General features: G+C 42.8%; 1 protein-coding gene across 2 annotated transcripts in view; it reads right to left on the bottom strand.

Moving 5' to 3' along the window:
- LOC103529205 (myosin heavy chain, skeletal muscle, adult) overlaps nt 1-14,886 on the bottom strand; it is an 88,134-nt gene that overhangs the window by 2,244 nt on the left and 71,004 nt on the right. The window contains exons 3-34 of one of the 2 annotated variants that reach the window (XM_030461696.1): nt 14,374-14,611; nt 14,142-14,285; nt 13,893-14,049; nt 12,216-12,243; nt 12,007-12,118; nt 11,835-11,927; nt 11,665-11,728; nt 11,485-11,583; nt 11,275-11,378; nt 11,053-11,191; nt 10,082-10,200; nt 9,833-9,982; nt 9,083-9,253; nt 8,568-8,874; nt 8,189-8,274; nt 6,630-6,717; nt 6,429-6,546; nt 5,589-5,712; nt 5,367-5,503; nt 5,010-5,265; nt 3,782-4,024; nt 3,502-3,678; nt 3,274-3,419; nt 3,095-3,185; nt 2,614-3,003; nt 2,375-2,501; nt 2,033-2,151; nt 1,754-1,950; nt 1,160-1,343; nt 908-1,073; nt 623-747; nt 119-427 (exon numbers count right to left, since the gene is read on the bottom strand). In XM_030461696.1, the coding sequence (XP_030317556.1) occupies nt 119-427; nt 623-747; nt 908-1,073; nt 1,160-1,343; nt 1,754-1,950; nt 2,033-2,151; nt 2,375-2,501; nt 2,614-3,003; nt 3,095-3,185; nt 3,274-3,419; nt 3,502-3,678; nt 3,782-4,024; nt 5,010-5,265; nt 5,367-5,503; nt 5,589-5,712; nt 6,429-6,546; nt 6,630-6,717; nt 8,189-8,274; nt 8,568-8,874; nt 9,083-9,253; nt 9,833-9,982; nt 10,082-10,200; nt 11,053-11,191; nt 11,275-11,378; nt 11,485-11,583; nt 11,665-11,728; nt 11,835-11,927; nt 12,007-12,118; nt 12,216-12,243; nt 13,893-14,049; nt 14,142-14,285; nt 14,374-14,577 (4,974 nt within the window). In that variant the 5' untranslated portion in view covers nt 14,578-14,611. The remainder of the gene's footprint in view (nt 1-118; nt 428-622; nt 748-907; nt 1,074-1,159; nt 1,344-1,753; nt 1,951-2,032; nt 2,152-2,374; nt 2,502-2,613; nt 3,004-3,094; nt 3,186-3,273; nt 3,420-3,501; nt 3,679-3,781; nt 4,025-5,009; nt 5,266-5,366; nt 5,504-5,588; nt 5,713-6,428; nt 6,547-6,629; nt 6,718-8,188; nt 8,275-8,567; nt 8,875-9,082; nt 9,254-9,832; nt 9,983-10,081; nt 10,201-11,052; nt 11,192-11,274; nt 11,379-11,484; nt 11,584-11,664; nt 11,729-11,834; nt 11,928-12,006; nt 12,119-12,215; nt 12,244-13,892; nt 14,050-14,141; nt 14,286-14,373; nt 14,612-14,886) is intronic. The other variant, XM_030461697.1, reaches the window with a different exon arrangement.

Here is a 14,886-nt window from a genome sequence, read left to right as displayed (position 1 = left end):
AAAGGTTGTGAGGCCTATTTTCCTGCCTTGAAATCATCAGAGAACAGAAAGAACTGTAGCAAAGCAAAATATTTAGCTGTGACATGAGCTACACAGTGTATATTTAGTTATGCCATACTTTGAGCACTCCCTGTGTGTTCCTCAGGTTCTTTTGTGCCTCTGCAGCCTGGCGGTTGGCGTGGCTGAGCTGGATCTCCATTTCATTCAGGTCTCCTTCCATCTTCTTCTTCAGCCGCAGCGCTTCATTCCTGCTCCTGATCTCAGCATCCAGGGTGCTCTGCATGGACTCCACGACTCGGAGATTGTTCCTCTTCAATTGGTCAATCTCCTCATCTTTCTCTGCTATCTTCCTGTCAATCTCAGATTTCACCTGGTTGAGCTCAAGCTGGAGGCGCATGATCTTCCCCTCTTCATGTTCAAGAGAGGCCTGAACAACAAAAAATTAAAATACTTTTTATGAGGCAAATGTTGGACCAGAAGCTCTCAATGAGAAGGAGAGATGTATTTAGATAATGCCTTTTTATACAAACACTCTTTTCCTCTTGCGCCTGGGAATTATGTCCCAGTGCTCATTAGTCAGAGATCCAAGACATATATGAGAGCAACAAATGATGCTGTGTACCTCAGCTTCCTCCAGGGAGGCCTGGAGTTCAGATTTCTCCTGCTCAATCTGCTTCTTGACTTTCTCCAGTTCATGGATTGCCTTTCCTCCCTCAGCAATCTGCTCCGTGAGGTCGGAAATCTCCTCTGGGGGAGCAAAGACCAATGTCATGGTCAGGCAGAGAGATGGATGGGAAGGGCCCTGCCACACCAAGGTGACAGACTTGTGGCCACAGAGCCGTGTGGAGTGCTGGGTAGTGGTGGTCAGTGAGAAGGCCCTGCCAGCAGCAGAGGGCCAGGGACTTACGCTGCAAGTTCTTGTTCTCACGCTTCAGCGTCTCCAGGTGGTCCAAGGACTCCTCATAGGCATTCTTCATCTTAAAGAGCTCCGTGCTGAGCGAGCGAGACTCCTTCTGGGAGGCTTCCAGCTCAGCCTGCGTTTCCTCATACTTCTGCTTCCATTCTGCCAGGATCTGAAGAGAAATGGGGCGTGAGTATGGAGGTGACAATCAGGAGGGGAGGCTCTGGCCAGGAGCCCTAGGGCTGAAGCCCAAAAGACCTTGTCAAAGTTCCTCTGCTTCTTATCCAGAGCTGCGCAGGCAGAGTTTGATCTCTCCACATCTATCATCAAGTCCTCTACTTCATTCTGCAGCCTCTGCTTTGTCTTTTCCAGGGAAGCACATTTGGCATTGACAGCTTCAACATGTTCCTCTGCATCCTGCAGGCGCTGTGCCAGCTTCTTCCTGGGAGGAGGAAAGCACAGGTCCATGTAAGTGGGGAAAGGGGATCTTGTGGTGTGCAGTCAGGATGTTTTTCACAACATCACATTTAGCCACTTGGTAGTGTGTGATCCCCGTTTGTGTAGACGTGTAGGAACTCTCCCATCCAGCTGCTCTATTTCTATGGCTGTATCCTGGGCTACAGCAATTGAGACTCTTCTCTTTACCCTGCTGTTGACATCAGCATCCCTCTGCTATTCCCCATCTGAAGAGCTTTGCTGATCCTGCCTTTCCCCATTGTGCTTTCCCCAATTGCTCTCATCCTGGCACCATGGCCAGAATTAGAGCAGTGGATTGTTTCAGGGAACATCACAGTGGTCTCCTGAAACTTCTGTTCTCAGTCTCTCCCAGTCTTCCTCACCCTCCCCACATACTTGGCCTCCTCCAGCTCCTCTGTGCGCTGAATAGCATCTGTCTCATATTTGGTTCTCCACTGGGCCACTTCACTGTTGGCCTTGGACAGGGCACGCTGCAGCTCCCCCTTGGCCTCCTGCTCCTCCTCGTACTGTTCCCGCAGCAAGTCACAGTCGTGGCGAGCAGACTGCAGGGCGTGGGCCAGGGCGTTCTTGGCCTTCAGGAAAAATAGTAACAGAAGTTATTTTTCTCCCTCCAATCTCATTGATTCTGGGTTTGCATATTCAGAGCCTTCTTACCTTTATCTCTTCCTCTAAGTGTCTCTTGAGTTCCTCGATCTGTTGGGTAAATCCTTGCTTGCCTCTTGACAGCTGAGAAATCAGAGCATCCTTCTCCTCCACCTGCCGTGAATATTCACCTGGGAAAGTTTGCAGATACACAAGACTTTTATTTCCATCAATGACAATCTGAGGACATTTAGGGCTGTAAAACTAAGCAGTTAGCAGACCTTGCAGAAGTTAATGATCCCATTTCATACATTTCTTGTTACAGGGGAGACAAAGATCATGTACCCAAAAGGCCACTTCTGCATTACTTCTCTGACATTATTCCTCTGTGCCTCAGAGATTTTCATCTCTTACCCGATTCAGTCTGCAGACGAGCTCTTTGAGCATTGAGGTCATTGATCATGCGCTGATGCTCTTCTTCTTTTGTCTTAATCTCACTTAGTTGATCTTCTAGTGTACGACACATCTTCTCCAGATTTGCCTGTGTCAACATAAGGTAGAGATCAGTCATTTGCACTTTTAATAATAGGTAGAAGATAGTGCATTGTATCAAATTCCATTTGTGCAGAAATGCCTATAAGGTACTTGTGTACCTTGGATTTGGAGACAGACTCCATGTTACTGGCCAGGTCATCAATCTCCATCTTCAGCTCACTCTTCTCTTTCTCCAGCTTCTGCTTCACCCGTTGCAGGTTGTCAATCTGCTCCCCAAGCTCAGCCGTGCTGTCCGCGTGCTTCTTCCGCAGGGCGGCAGCCGTGGCTTCGTGCTGCAGCGTGGCCTCTTCCAGGTCACGGCGCATCTTCTGAAATTCTGCCTCACGCTTCTTGTTCATCTCAATCTGAGCTGCAGTAGCTCCTCCTGCTTCTTCCAGCCGCTCGCTGATCTCCTCTAGCTCCCTGGAGAGGTCAGCCCGATGCTTCTCTGCTTTTGCCCGAGACGTTCGCTCTGCCTCAATTTCCTCCTCCAGTTCCTCAATACGAGCCTGGGGAACAATGGGAACAGCCCTTCACACCTATGCCTTTGTCCCAGTTGATGGCTTTTGGATTGTTGGAAGAGAAGGAACAGAGACTCACCTGCAGCTCCTTGATCTTCTTCTGTAATTGCATGCCCAGGGCTTGCTCATCCTCAATTTTGCTCTGAATCTGGCTGATTTCAAAGTCTTTCCTTGGGGCAAGGCAAATCCTTTTAGTTCCTGAACAAAACCACCCAAGTGCACCAGCCCAGCCCTCAGGTGTCCCACAGCCACACTTACTTCTTCAGTTTCTCATCGAGCTGCTGTTTATCATTTTCCAGATCCATGATGCTGTCATTTGACAGCTTCAGGTCTCCTTCCAGTTTCCTCTTGGCTCTCTCAAGGTCCATGCGCAGTTTCTTCTCTTGCTCCAGGGACCCTTCCAGCTGAAGAGAAGACCATCAGTATTCTGCCGGTACTGTCTGACTGTATAATAGCTGTAATATTCTCATACTTATCTGTACTTACATCATCCACTTGCTGCTCCAGCTTGGTCTTTGCTTTGGTCAGAGTATTGACTTTGTCCTCTTCTACCTGCAGGTCATCCAGCGTCTGCTGATGGGCCTCTTGGAGGGCTTTCTTCTCTTTTGTCAGCTTGGCAATGGTCTCGTCCAGGGTTGCCATCTCCTCTGTGAGGTTTTTCACCTTTGAGAAGAAGGGAGTAAGTGTAAATAAAGGAGGTTGAGACAAGCCTTGTAACAGCACAGTGGTCTTGAGTGAGGCTTGCATGAACAGTTCTGCCTCATACCTTGTTTTCAGTGGCATGTTTTTCCTTCTCAACCTTGGCCAGTGTTAGCTCAAGGTCATCAATATCTTTCTTCAGCTCTGAACATTCATCCTCCAGTTTCCTCTTCTTGGCTGTCAGCTCAGCATTAATTTCCTCCTCATCTTCAGCCCTTTCAGTCACCTCCTTAATTTTGGCTTCCAGTTGGATTTTAGTTTTGATGAGCTGGTCACATCTTTCCTCAGCATCAGCCAGGCTGTCTGCTTCCTGGTGTAGACACATAGAATTTTTGGTTTTAGCATTAGCAAATTTATATACACCTGACTTCTTTATATACACCTGACTAAATTGACACATGAAACGGCCGTATCTGAAACGATGTAAGTTTACAATTTTTCTGTTAGGGAAATAGTATTGCAAGTGCTCCATTTGGAAGTACTTTATTTTGTTTGTTCTGTAAAAAATATCACATTATTTGGTGGCATGAGTATTCCTTAAGCACTTAAAAGTAATACAAAATAGTGACCTTCTCTATTACTGATTTTTCAGTGGAATTAACTTGCAGATTTTTTGCTTCTTACACAGGAATCAGTGGCATAACCCTTTATGACTGATGCTAAAGCAAGTGTTACATGGGGAGCTAAAGGATAATAATTCTCAACAGAAAAGCACTTAGAATATCACTCTTCAACATTCATTAAAATTACTGCACATATTACAGAGGTGTTGCCTTTTTAAAAATGCTTGTTCTTGTCATATTGCCAGTCTTTATGTCTGCAGTTTTCAATCCTAACTTCAGCTGTCTTTCTGTTCCTTTGGTCTTTCATTTTAATGACTTTGTCCTAAATGTAATTATTTGAGACATACCTTCATAACTAGAAAATTTTACTTGCCCTTTTAGAGTGAGAAAAAACTCTATGTTCCTGTACATGAAGACTCAAATCACTACGTAAGTAGGAGTACATCTTTAATTCTGTGAACTAGATATACTAAATCTCTAGTGATTATAATTCATCCATATATTGTGAACTTGCATAGTAAAACTTATATGTCGGTATAGAGACTTAAAAAGTCACTCCCAAAGTAGGACCTCATATTATAATGTTGACCCTCATGTAAAATGTGAATTTTAGTTTTAGTCATGTGGATTTTATTTTTCAAGGCCACTTAGTGTTCATTGTGGGAGTTTCATACGAGGATAGAAGTTTTAGATCTTATTTTCCCCTGGAAGAAATGTACAAATAATACTCACTGCCTGCACTTGGAGCTGCAGCTCATTTTTCTCCTGCAGCAGGACCACCATTTTCTCCTCCAGCTCCTTCCTCTTGGCCTCAGACTTTGCAAGCTCTTCCTTAGTTTTCTCAAACTCTTGTTTCATGTTGGCCATTTCCTTCTCAGATTCAGCACTCTTCAGCAAGGGCTTGATCTTGAAGAACAGCTTCATCCAGGGCCAGTGCTTGACGTTCATAAAGGACCGAACATTGTACTGGATGCAGAAGATGGACTCCCTGAAGCATAATTAAAATGTACATCGATTATGCTCAGTTTGATGAATACCAACACTTTCCTCCAAGTGCAGTGATTTCAACAGAAGATGAGGAATTCCTACCTCCTCTCCACCATCCTCTGGTACTCCACTCTCATCAGGAAGCCCCTGCACCTGGCTTGAGTCATGGTAATGATTTCTGCCAGCTTCTCATCTCGCATCTCCTCCAGGAGTCCCAACAGCCCAGCTTTGAAGAACACCTTGAGAAAGAGAATGTTGCAGCACATCAGTGACAGGTAGAACAAAGAACAGGCATGCAGTGGTTGAGCCAAGGAGGGTTTGTACCTTGGTGTGTCCAAATTTGTACTGCGTGTGATCCACATCGATTGAGCCAAGAAGCTTCTCAGAAGCTTTCTTGCTGTCAATGAACTGTCCCTCTGGGATAGCACTGGCATTAAGCACTTTGTATCTGAGGAATGAGCAGAAATAGGAATGAAGACAATCTCAGGTCCCAAAGTTATGCTGTTTATGGAAATGAACAGCAGTCTTTGAATTAGAATGAGGCTGAGGAAGTTGGAATGTAATCCCTTGTTTAGAGATACAGTTATAGTCAAGTCCTAATATGATAACAAAGTTAAGGACACTTTTACTGTCTTTTCAGCATGTGATCAATCTTCATCTTGATCAGTCACAGATGAAGAGAGGACACTGACCTTCAGCCATTTCAGTCCAATATCTTTCTTACTCAAACTATGCTGTATAAAATCTCTACAGATTTTATACTGCCACACTGCCACTGTGTGTTTAGGGAGAAAGCATCTTCCCCTGAAACTTGAAGATGATAGAGTGACCAAAGCACTGTGTAAATATGTATTTTTCATCTGAAAATGTATTGTAGCCACATCCCATTCTGCATGTTTAAATCTTATAATCACTGATTTCCATATTCGGAGACACTGGTAAAGTTCAGTTTCATGATTATCGATGATGATTGGTGAGGACACCTGATCTATCTCTTCATTTCTCAACAATTTCTCTTTCACCAGCCTCTTATGATGTGTTTGGTTACACGTTGTGGCATTTCCTCCGTCTTTCAGTTATCAAAAAATTACCACACATCTTAAAATAGTAAATATGGGCAATTTATGCAGTAAAGACAGAATGGGGACCAGAAAGGAGACTGACCTCTGCTTGAAGTCAGCATAGACGATTCTGCTTGGGAAACCTTTCCTGCAAATTCTGATCCCTTCCAGCACACCGTTACAGCGCAGCTGGTGAAGCACCAGTTCATGCTCCATGGCACCTAAACAAATAGGACAATTATTTTATACTTCATAATAGAGAGATGCATCGTACTATTTATTTCTTTCTACTTGATAATCTTACCAGGTGTTTTTGTTTCATTTGGGATGATACAGCGCACAAAATGGGGATGAGTGCTCCGTAGATTGGTCATCAGCTTGTTTAGATTTTCCTATTGGTTCATAAGCAAAAGATTTTTCATTAACAAATGGTACCTCTGAAATTATACTATCAGATGTGAGAGAGGTGTTGGAAAGTGATAATGGATTTATTATTTCCACATATAAGCACCCTAATTTGAGTTTTCTTCTAAGTTTCAATCTTTAGTATGACAGGAAGCCACAAAATTGTGTAATATGTTTTTATGAGACTGAGGTGTACAGCCACTCAAACAGAACACCTGTGGAGAAGGGTGACCATAAGTTCATAGCAAAAAGCATAGTTTTGAGTGGTCTTAAGCATTGTCCTAAGTTCTGCCAGAGGAAGTTGAGGTTAGATATTGAGAAAAAATTATTTACAGGGGAGGTTGATCAGGCATTGGAATGGGCTGCCCAGGGAGGGGGTGGATTCTCTGTCCCTGGAGGTTTTTAAGAAGAAACTGAATGTGGCACTCATTGCTATGGTCTGGTAACCACAGTGGTGGTGGATCAAGGGTTGGTCCTTTCCTACCCAGATGATTCTGTGATTCTTTGAGTGAAAGATAACTTTGTAATCACCAGATTCTTACTCTGTGGAAAACACCAATTATTAATGGGAACAGAAACAAACCCAAAAATAGGACCAAAGAGAAGGGTGGAAATGGCCCATTCTGCAGAGAAAGCCAAGAAATGGATATTTCATGGCATTAGGTTCTCCTTGTAAAGAAATATTTGACAGAAGTTGCACAGAGAAAAACAAGAAAGACTCCCTGTGCAGTTCGAATGGGAATCAAAAGTTGTAGAGAAAAGACATGAGCGGGAGGTTCTATAGTACTCCTTTCCAAATGTGTTTTTAGAAGCAAATCTATTAACTATCTCTTATTTTAACAATAATTTTTAGTAGCTAGGTCCTAAATGTTCTCAGTTTAGCTGTTGTTTGGGGTAAGGGCAAAGCTGCTCAAATACCTATTTCATACCATGTAAAACTTCAGGATGCCAGATGGCATCTACGTGTGACAAGTACTGAAATGAGAGTGTATCCATCTGCCATAAGCTTGGTTCATTAATGAAAAGGTAACTGGCTTTGACATTTCCCTGTTGCTTTGTCTTCATACCTAAAATGATATTGAAAAAGTATGTGCTATGTATTATTATCTACAAATGCACACATATTTATATGTATTGTCCAGACTTGCAATTCCTTGAGGCAGCTAGTGATATCTACCATTTTCCACCCAAGTCAGAGGAAAAAGGGGAGGAGCTTTATCCTACCAACCAGTGTACTCAGGAGTAAGTGAAACTGTAGCCTGACCTAAGTGCACTTTCCAACATTTAAAAAAAAAAAACAAGGTCAAAATTGATCTTCTTCAGCTGATCTCAGCTGACTTTTATGAATAACTGTAGAAATCTTGTTGATGCAGAAGAGTGTTAATAGGTGCAGTAAAATGGCCTTGTTGGAGTTAGTGTGAAGAGTTAAAAATAAGATAGAATGCTTTCTGTACTTACCCTAAAAAGAGCTGATACAGTCTGGAAAGAAGAACCCTTCTTTTTGCCTCCCTTCTTGCCACCACCACCACCACCACCACTAGCCTCTGAAAAACACAAAAGAAATGGTTTTACAACAATGATTTCTGGACTTCTTCTCCATGAGACTGCAAGATCCTGTTCATATGTGTCAGTCAGGCTAGGATCAGGAACCTAACGTTCAGTGAAAGGAACTTAGAAAGGAACCTAGGATTCAGTGTGAAACAGAGTCAACACTTAATCTGAAGGAACAGAGGACCAAAGGTGTGACTCTGCACAATATGCAGTTTCTTTCAAACACTCTGGGTGATATTCATGGTAGAGTCATTAAAAATTAAAATATGAATTTCACAGAACTGACCTGCCTCTCCTCCAACAGAGGCAAAGAGTAAGGCCAGTGTCTTCAGTGATGATTTCTGGTACAGCCCCACAACAGTTTCATTCAGAGGGTCCTTGTTCTTGTCAAGCCATCCAGTGATGTTGTAGTCCACTGTGCCAGCATAGTGCACCAGGGAGAAGTGGGCCTCAGCCTTGCCTTTGGCAGGCTTGGGTTTCTGGAAGTTGTTGGACTTGCCCAGATGCTGGTCATAGAGCTTGTTCTTGAAGGAGGTGTCAGTTGCCTTGGGGAACATGCACTCCTCTTCCAGGATGGAGAAGATGCCCATGGGCTGGGAGAAGCAGAAAGATGGAGGAAAAGGTCAGAAGTCAGAATCACAGAAAAAGAAATAGCTTTTAGATTTGGAAAATATTAATGCTCTTAGGGACAGAGCAAATTGTGCTTATGATATTAAAAATACCCTTTCAAGCTACATTTATGAATATGCCAAAAATTAATGCATTTCTGAAAATATTAGACATTGTGAATTACATTAATACCTTTTCAATGAGCTCAATGCAGGCAGCCAGGTCCATCCCAAAGTCAATGAACTCCCATTCAATTCCTTCTTTCTTGTACTCCTCCTGCTCCAGCACGAACATGTGGTGGTTGAAGAACTGTTGCAGTTTCTCATTGGTGAAGTTGATGCACAGCTGCTCCAGGCTGTTGAACTGAACAGTTACAAACAGAAGTACATAATAATGTAAATTTAGAAAGCTAGAAATAAAGAATAGTTCTGAGGTTTTTGGGCACCAAATTACAGGAGATCTCTGAATTCCCTTTGTTCAGCCAGGAACTTCCATCACTGTGTCTCTTTTGCCAAGCTTAACTTTACCCATATGCATATGACCCCTAGGAGCTTAGGCTACTTTAATATTCCACACTTACTAGTTTTGATTTCTACTAGACTGGGCTAATTTACTTACAGTAGAGTCCATAGTGAAACATTTTATCCAACACTGACAATACTCATTTCAAAGCATGTCCCACACCTTCTAAGCAGAAATTGTGTCTATGGATCTGGCATCCCTTCAATAGACACCATTTTAATGTTCTGCTGTTTGGAATTAGCTAAAAAACTGCATTTATAGATTTATATTGACATACGTGCACAGAAAAATATCTTCCCTGAGAGAATCATAATGCTTTAGGATCAAAAAAGCATTAAAGGATCAAAAAAATTCCATAAAAAAATAAAAGGGTGAAGCATCTTTCTTTCTAAAAACATAGTAATAAAATACTGTTCTTACATCAAAGATCTCAAAGCCAGCAATGTCCAGGACACCAATGAAGTACTGCCTGGGCTGCTTGGTATCCAGCTGTTGGTTGATGCGAACAACCATCCACAGGAACATCTTCTCAAAGACAGCTTTTGCCAAGGCACCAACTGAATTGTATACCTAAAGAAAAGTAAAAGCAAAGTTATCATTCAGGGCAAAAGAAGAAGCTCAAAGTTTTCAGTTCATGTAATTTGCTTTCTATCATCCCTTGCTTCTTACCTGCTGCACAGTTTGACCCTTGGTCACATATTCATTCCCCACCTTGACCCGGGGATAACACAGGGCTTTGAGCAGATCTGCTGAGTTCAGACCCATCAGGTAGGCAGCCTTGTCAGCAACTAAGGGAAGAAGCATACAGCAGGATCAAATATTAGCTCTCCAATAGAAAGAACACTGGGCAATTTTATTCTATAGAATAAGTCTATTATATTGAATTATTTACTATTCATTATTGTCCAATTCATTGCTGTTGTATTCCTTACAGACATTTTCACTTAACTATCTCAACTTCCCTAAAAAATAGCAAAACCACAGACGCTAAAACCACAACTCAAGATAAAAAATCTAACTCCTTAATTTTATATGTTTGTGATATATGTGACAGATCTGAGATGTCTGTTTTTCGCACAGAAGTCTTGGAGACATGCTAAGACTCTACAGAAAATGCAGTATGTCTGAGCCACAGCTGCATAATTGATGTACTTTTTTAACCCCCCATATCAAATGAAGCAGCACAATGCTCTCAGTTCAAGCATTGTGAGTTGCCTCCAGAACATGGGTTTTGAAGCAGAGCAGCTTCAGGATTCTGGCTTGCACAGCTGCACACCATTAGGAAGTGACTACAGCTGATGGTAAATGATAGTAGCCACCTGTGTTGATAAACTTCAGGCAGTGAGCAAAGTGGCTTCCAGTTCTGTGCCAGCTATGTCAGCACAGCTTGCTTTTCTTCAGCCTAACTCCTACTGTGTCAGCCAGTGGGAGTGGGTTTTAGGCTTCAGTGGACCTTACATTTTGCATAGTTCAAAATAATCTTCATCTTCCACTGAGTTGTGTTCTCCTGGTTAGAACATGCCTATGTTTTCCAGCACATCTGGGGAACTGTGCAGGCTGAGTCAATGGCTCTGAATTCTGCCTGCCTTACTGAGAGTGTTCTGGTGGGTACTGTGCTGTGGGATGTATCATGCTGGTACCTTCTGTGCCGTCCGGCTCTGCCTGCTCCTCACGCTGCTTCTGCTTAAACTTCATGTTGCCATAGTGCATGACAGCCCCTGTCAGCTTGTAAATAGCTGTCTTCTCATCAGGACTGAAGCCCAGGATGTCAATGGCACTCTACGAAAAGAATCATTAGAGTGAGAGTACCAAGCCTGATAAAGGTCAGGGCCCACCAAAGAAAATGTCTGTGCATTACTTACATCCGTGGCCATCAGCTCTTCCTGGTCATTAATGCTGGGAACAGTGATCTCACCTTGACTCACGTAGAGATAGTCATATGGGTTGGTGGTGATCAGTAACATCTCTGAAAAGAAGGACAAAACACAGACAGATCCAATTGAACTGGCACGTGAAGGAACTAGGGGTTGTTCCATAAACCTTTGTCTGGAGAGTTCAGTGATCTTTCCTACCAATTAGCTCTGGCTTCTTGTTGGACATGATCTGGTAAAATATGTGGTAGCTTCTTTCTGCCGGAAGCTGGAAAGTGACTCTGGACTTCTCCAGCAGATCTGGCAAGGATGGTAAGACAGAGTTAGCACAAGAACTGAGGTGGCTGGAAGGAAAGAGATCAGGCCAGGAGCGTCACTTACATGTTTCAATGTCAGCAGAAGCCAGTTTCCCTGTGGCACCAAAATGGATTCGGATGAATTTACCCTGAAAGAAGAAGAAAGGTGGATTGAGATCCATTTAACCAATCCTGCCTGCAAGAATATTCAAGTCAGTGTGAAAAAAAGGAGTTTTTTCTTAGGCAGGTACTTACAAAGCGTGAGGAATTGTCGTTCCTGACTGTCTTGGCATTACCAAAAGCCTCCAGCAGTGGGTTGGCACTGATGATTTGATCCTCAAGTGTCCCCTAGAATAAAAATCCCTTTATCATGATACAGCTCCTAAAGAAATTCGGTAGTTGCAGGTTCCTACCCTTAGGACCTCACCTGCATTTTGCCAGGTGTGTCCTCCTTTTTCTTCTCCCCACTCGCTGCAATGGTTGCAAAGTACTGGATGACACGCTTTGTGTTCACAGTCTTCCCTGCACCAGATTCTCCGCTGTCAAACCAAAGAGAGAAGCAGAGAGTGTGTGATCAGGCAGGAGGTCCCATGGCACTGGGCAGCCCCACAGGGACCTGAACAGGGAGGTACTTACGTGATCAGGATTGACTGGTTCTCACGATCTGTGAAAGGGGCAGAAAGAAACAGACTTTTAAATGTGAAACACAAAGAGATTGAAAATTATTGCAGTAAATAAAAGTTATGACAAGAAAAAAATCTGCACTTTTTTTGTTTGTTTGCTGTTAGTAATTACCTTCTTTTTCATTTCAGTTCCCTGTGAAGTAATTTGCATCACATTATTTTAAACGTAGCCACAACACTACTGCCTCTAAATCAGAAAGATTTTGTTTTGATGGGTGGACTGTTAGATGGATAAAGAATGCAGCTTAATGGCTGCATTGAAATCTTATATTCATAGGTTCTTCATCCAAATGGTTAACAAGTGATATCAATATTTTGTGCTGAGAACAACACTACTTAATATCTCCATTAATGGCATACGTGATACAATTGAGTGCACCCTCAGCAAATCAGCAGATGGCACCAAGGCAAGTGGTATAGTTGATACAGCAGTGGGAAGGGAGTCCATACAGAAGGACTCTGAGTGGGCTCACACAATCCTCATGAAGTTTAACAAGGCCATGCACTACATACTGGTCAGCCCCCAAGATCAGTCTAGACCTAAACATGAATGACTTGAGACTAGCCATGTGGAGAAGGAATTGTGTTTACTGGTGGATATAAAATTGGATATGAGCCTGCAATGTGCATTTGCAGCCTGGAAATGCAGTCAGATCCTGGGCTGAATAAAAAGATGTGTGGTTAACAGGGCAAGATGGGTACTTCTGTTGCTCTGCTCCACTCTTGTGAGACACCACCTGGAATACTACATGCAACTCTGAGGTCTCCAGTATAAGAAAGGTGTGGACCTGTTAGAACTGGTCCAGAGGAGGCCACAAAAATGATCCAAGGATTGCAACGCCTCTCTTATGAGGAAAGGCTGAGACAATTGGGGTTGCTCAGCCTGGAAAAGGCTCCACAGCCCCCTTATTGTGGCATTTCAATTATTACAGGGGGCTTATAATAAATTATTTTGTTACAGGACAAGGAGCAACAGATTTAGATTGCATATAAAGAAGAAATTTTTTTCATTCTGAGAGCAGTGAGCCAAAGGAAAACACTGTTCAGAGAAGTTGCATAAGAAGAGCTCCAGGAAAGGTTGGACAGAGCTTTTAGCAACGTGTTCTAGTGGAAGATATCCCTTCCAATGCTGGAGGGAAGGGCTACATTATTTTTCAAGGTCCCTTCCAGCCCAAATCATTCTATGATTCTATAATGCTTTTCTATGAACACAGAAAATCCTTGAAGGGCAATACATATCTTCTGTACTGCAGAGGTCCTATTTAATTATTTTCAAATCTAAAGATTTGCAATATTGAGGTTTCCTTTAGCCCTTTGATGAATTAAATTCACACTGTTAGACTGAATTTTCTCATCACATACCAACCTCAAACCACTTTCACTCTCACTATTTCTTCACAGACATAATTACAGTCCTTACTAACTATACCTGGTACTTTCGTTCCGTTTTAAAAATACTGGTGTGAAAAAATCCTGCTTAAATTATTGGTGTTCAATGATATGACCAAAATTAAAATCTAATGATGTTTTAAGAAATATCACCATATTTACCAGGATATCTCTGATTACTTTTACTTTTGTGATTACTTTAAAAATGTTTTTCAATGGAATTTCTCCGAGACCCACTCACCAGTGAGCATGAACTGATAGGCATTGTCAGAGATGGAGAAAATGTGTGGAGGGGCCTCCTGACGCTTCTTGCCTCGGTAGGCCAACACCACCTCCGGATTGTACACGGGCAGCCACTTGTAGGGGTTGACAGTGACACAGAAAAGACCCGAGTAGGTCTGTGGGGAAAGGAGACAGCCTGTTGGCTCCACTTAGCCTGGCAGAGCAGTTCCTCCTAGCTGCCCAAAGGGAGACTGTGGCTGGTACTTACGTAGATCATCCAGGCTGCATAACGCTCTTTGAGGTTGTACAGCACAGCGGGTTCATGGAGGTGGGTCATCATGGCCATGTCCTCGATTTTATCATACTTGGGAGGGTTCATGGAGAAGATTTGATCTTCCTTCACAGTCATAGTCTGCCATAAAAAAGAAAGGTATATGCATGTCAGCTAAGATCTCAGAGTAAGAATTTAATGCTGTTTGTAAATCTTCCATTTTACCTACCTCCCCAGTTTCAGTCTTGACAGTGACCTTCCCGGATTCCCTGCTCTGGATTGTGCTTTTCACATAGGATTCCTTAGGATGCACCACAAAGACTGATGACTTGGCATCAAAAGGCTTGTTCTGGGCCTCGATTCTCTCCTTTTCTGACTTTCGGAGGTAGGGAGCTGCCTCCCCAAAGATGGCCATGTCCGCATCTGTTGCCATGGCTGCAGTTTATTGAGTGCAGCACTGCACAGGTCTGAGGTGGAGAGACATACACAGTTCTGAGTGAAGGAAGTAACACTTTTGTATCACACAGCTGACTCTCTACTGTTGTGCTCTACCTATTCTTCAGGTCTCCCTAACTTTCTTACCAGCTTTTCACCCTAGGTTTTCTTAATTTAGATCCTAAAGAAAATAGGTGTCTTTGATTTAGTTTATTTTAATTTTCCCTTATTCCAGTTTACATGTTCTGTTCCTTAGATCTAGTAATGTTTCAGTAGGATATACAGGAAAATTTACTTGATCTACACA

Source organism: Calypte anna, chromosome 18, assembly GCF_003957555.1.
Source record: "Calypte anna isolate BGI_N300 chromosome 18, bCalAnn1_v1.p, whole genome shotgun sequence".
Taxonomy (NCBI): Eukaryota; Metazoa; Chordata; class Aves; order Apodiformes; family Trochilidae; genus Calypte; species Calypte anna.
Note: the sequence above shows the minus strand (reverse complement) of the source record. Positions and strands in the feature narration are given on the sequence as shown.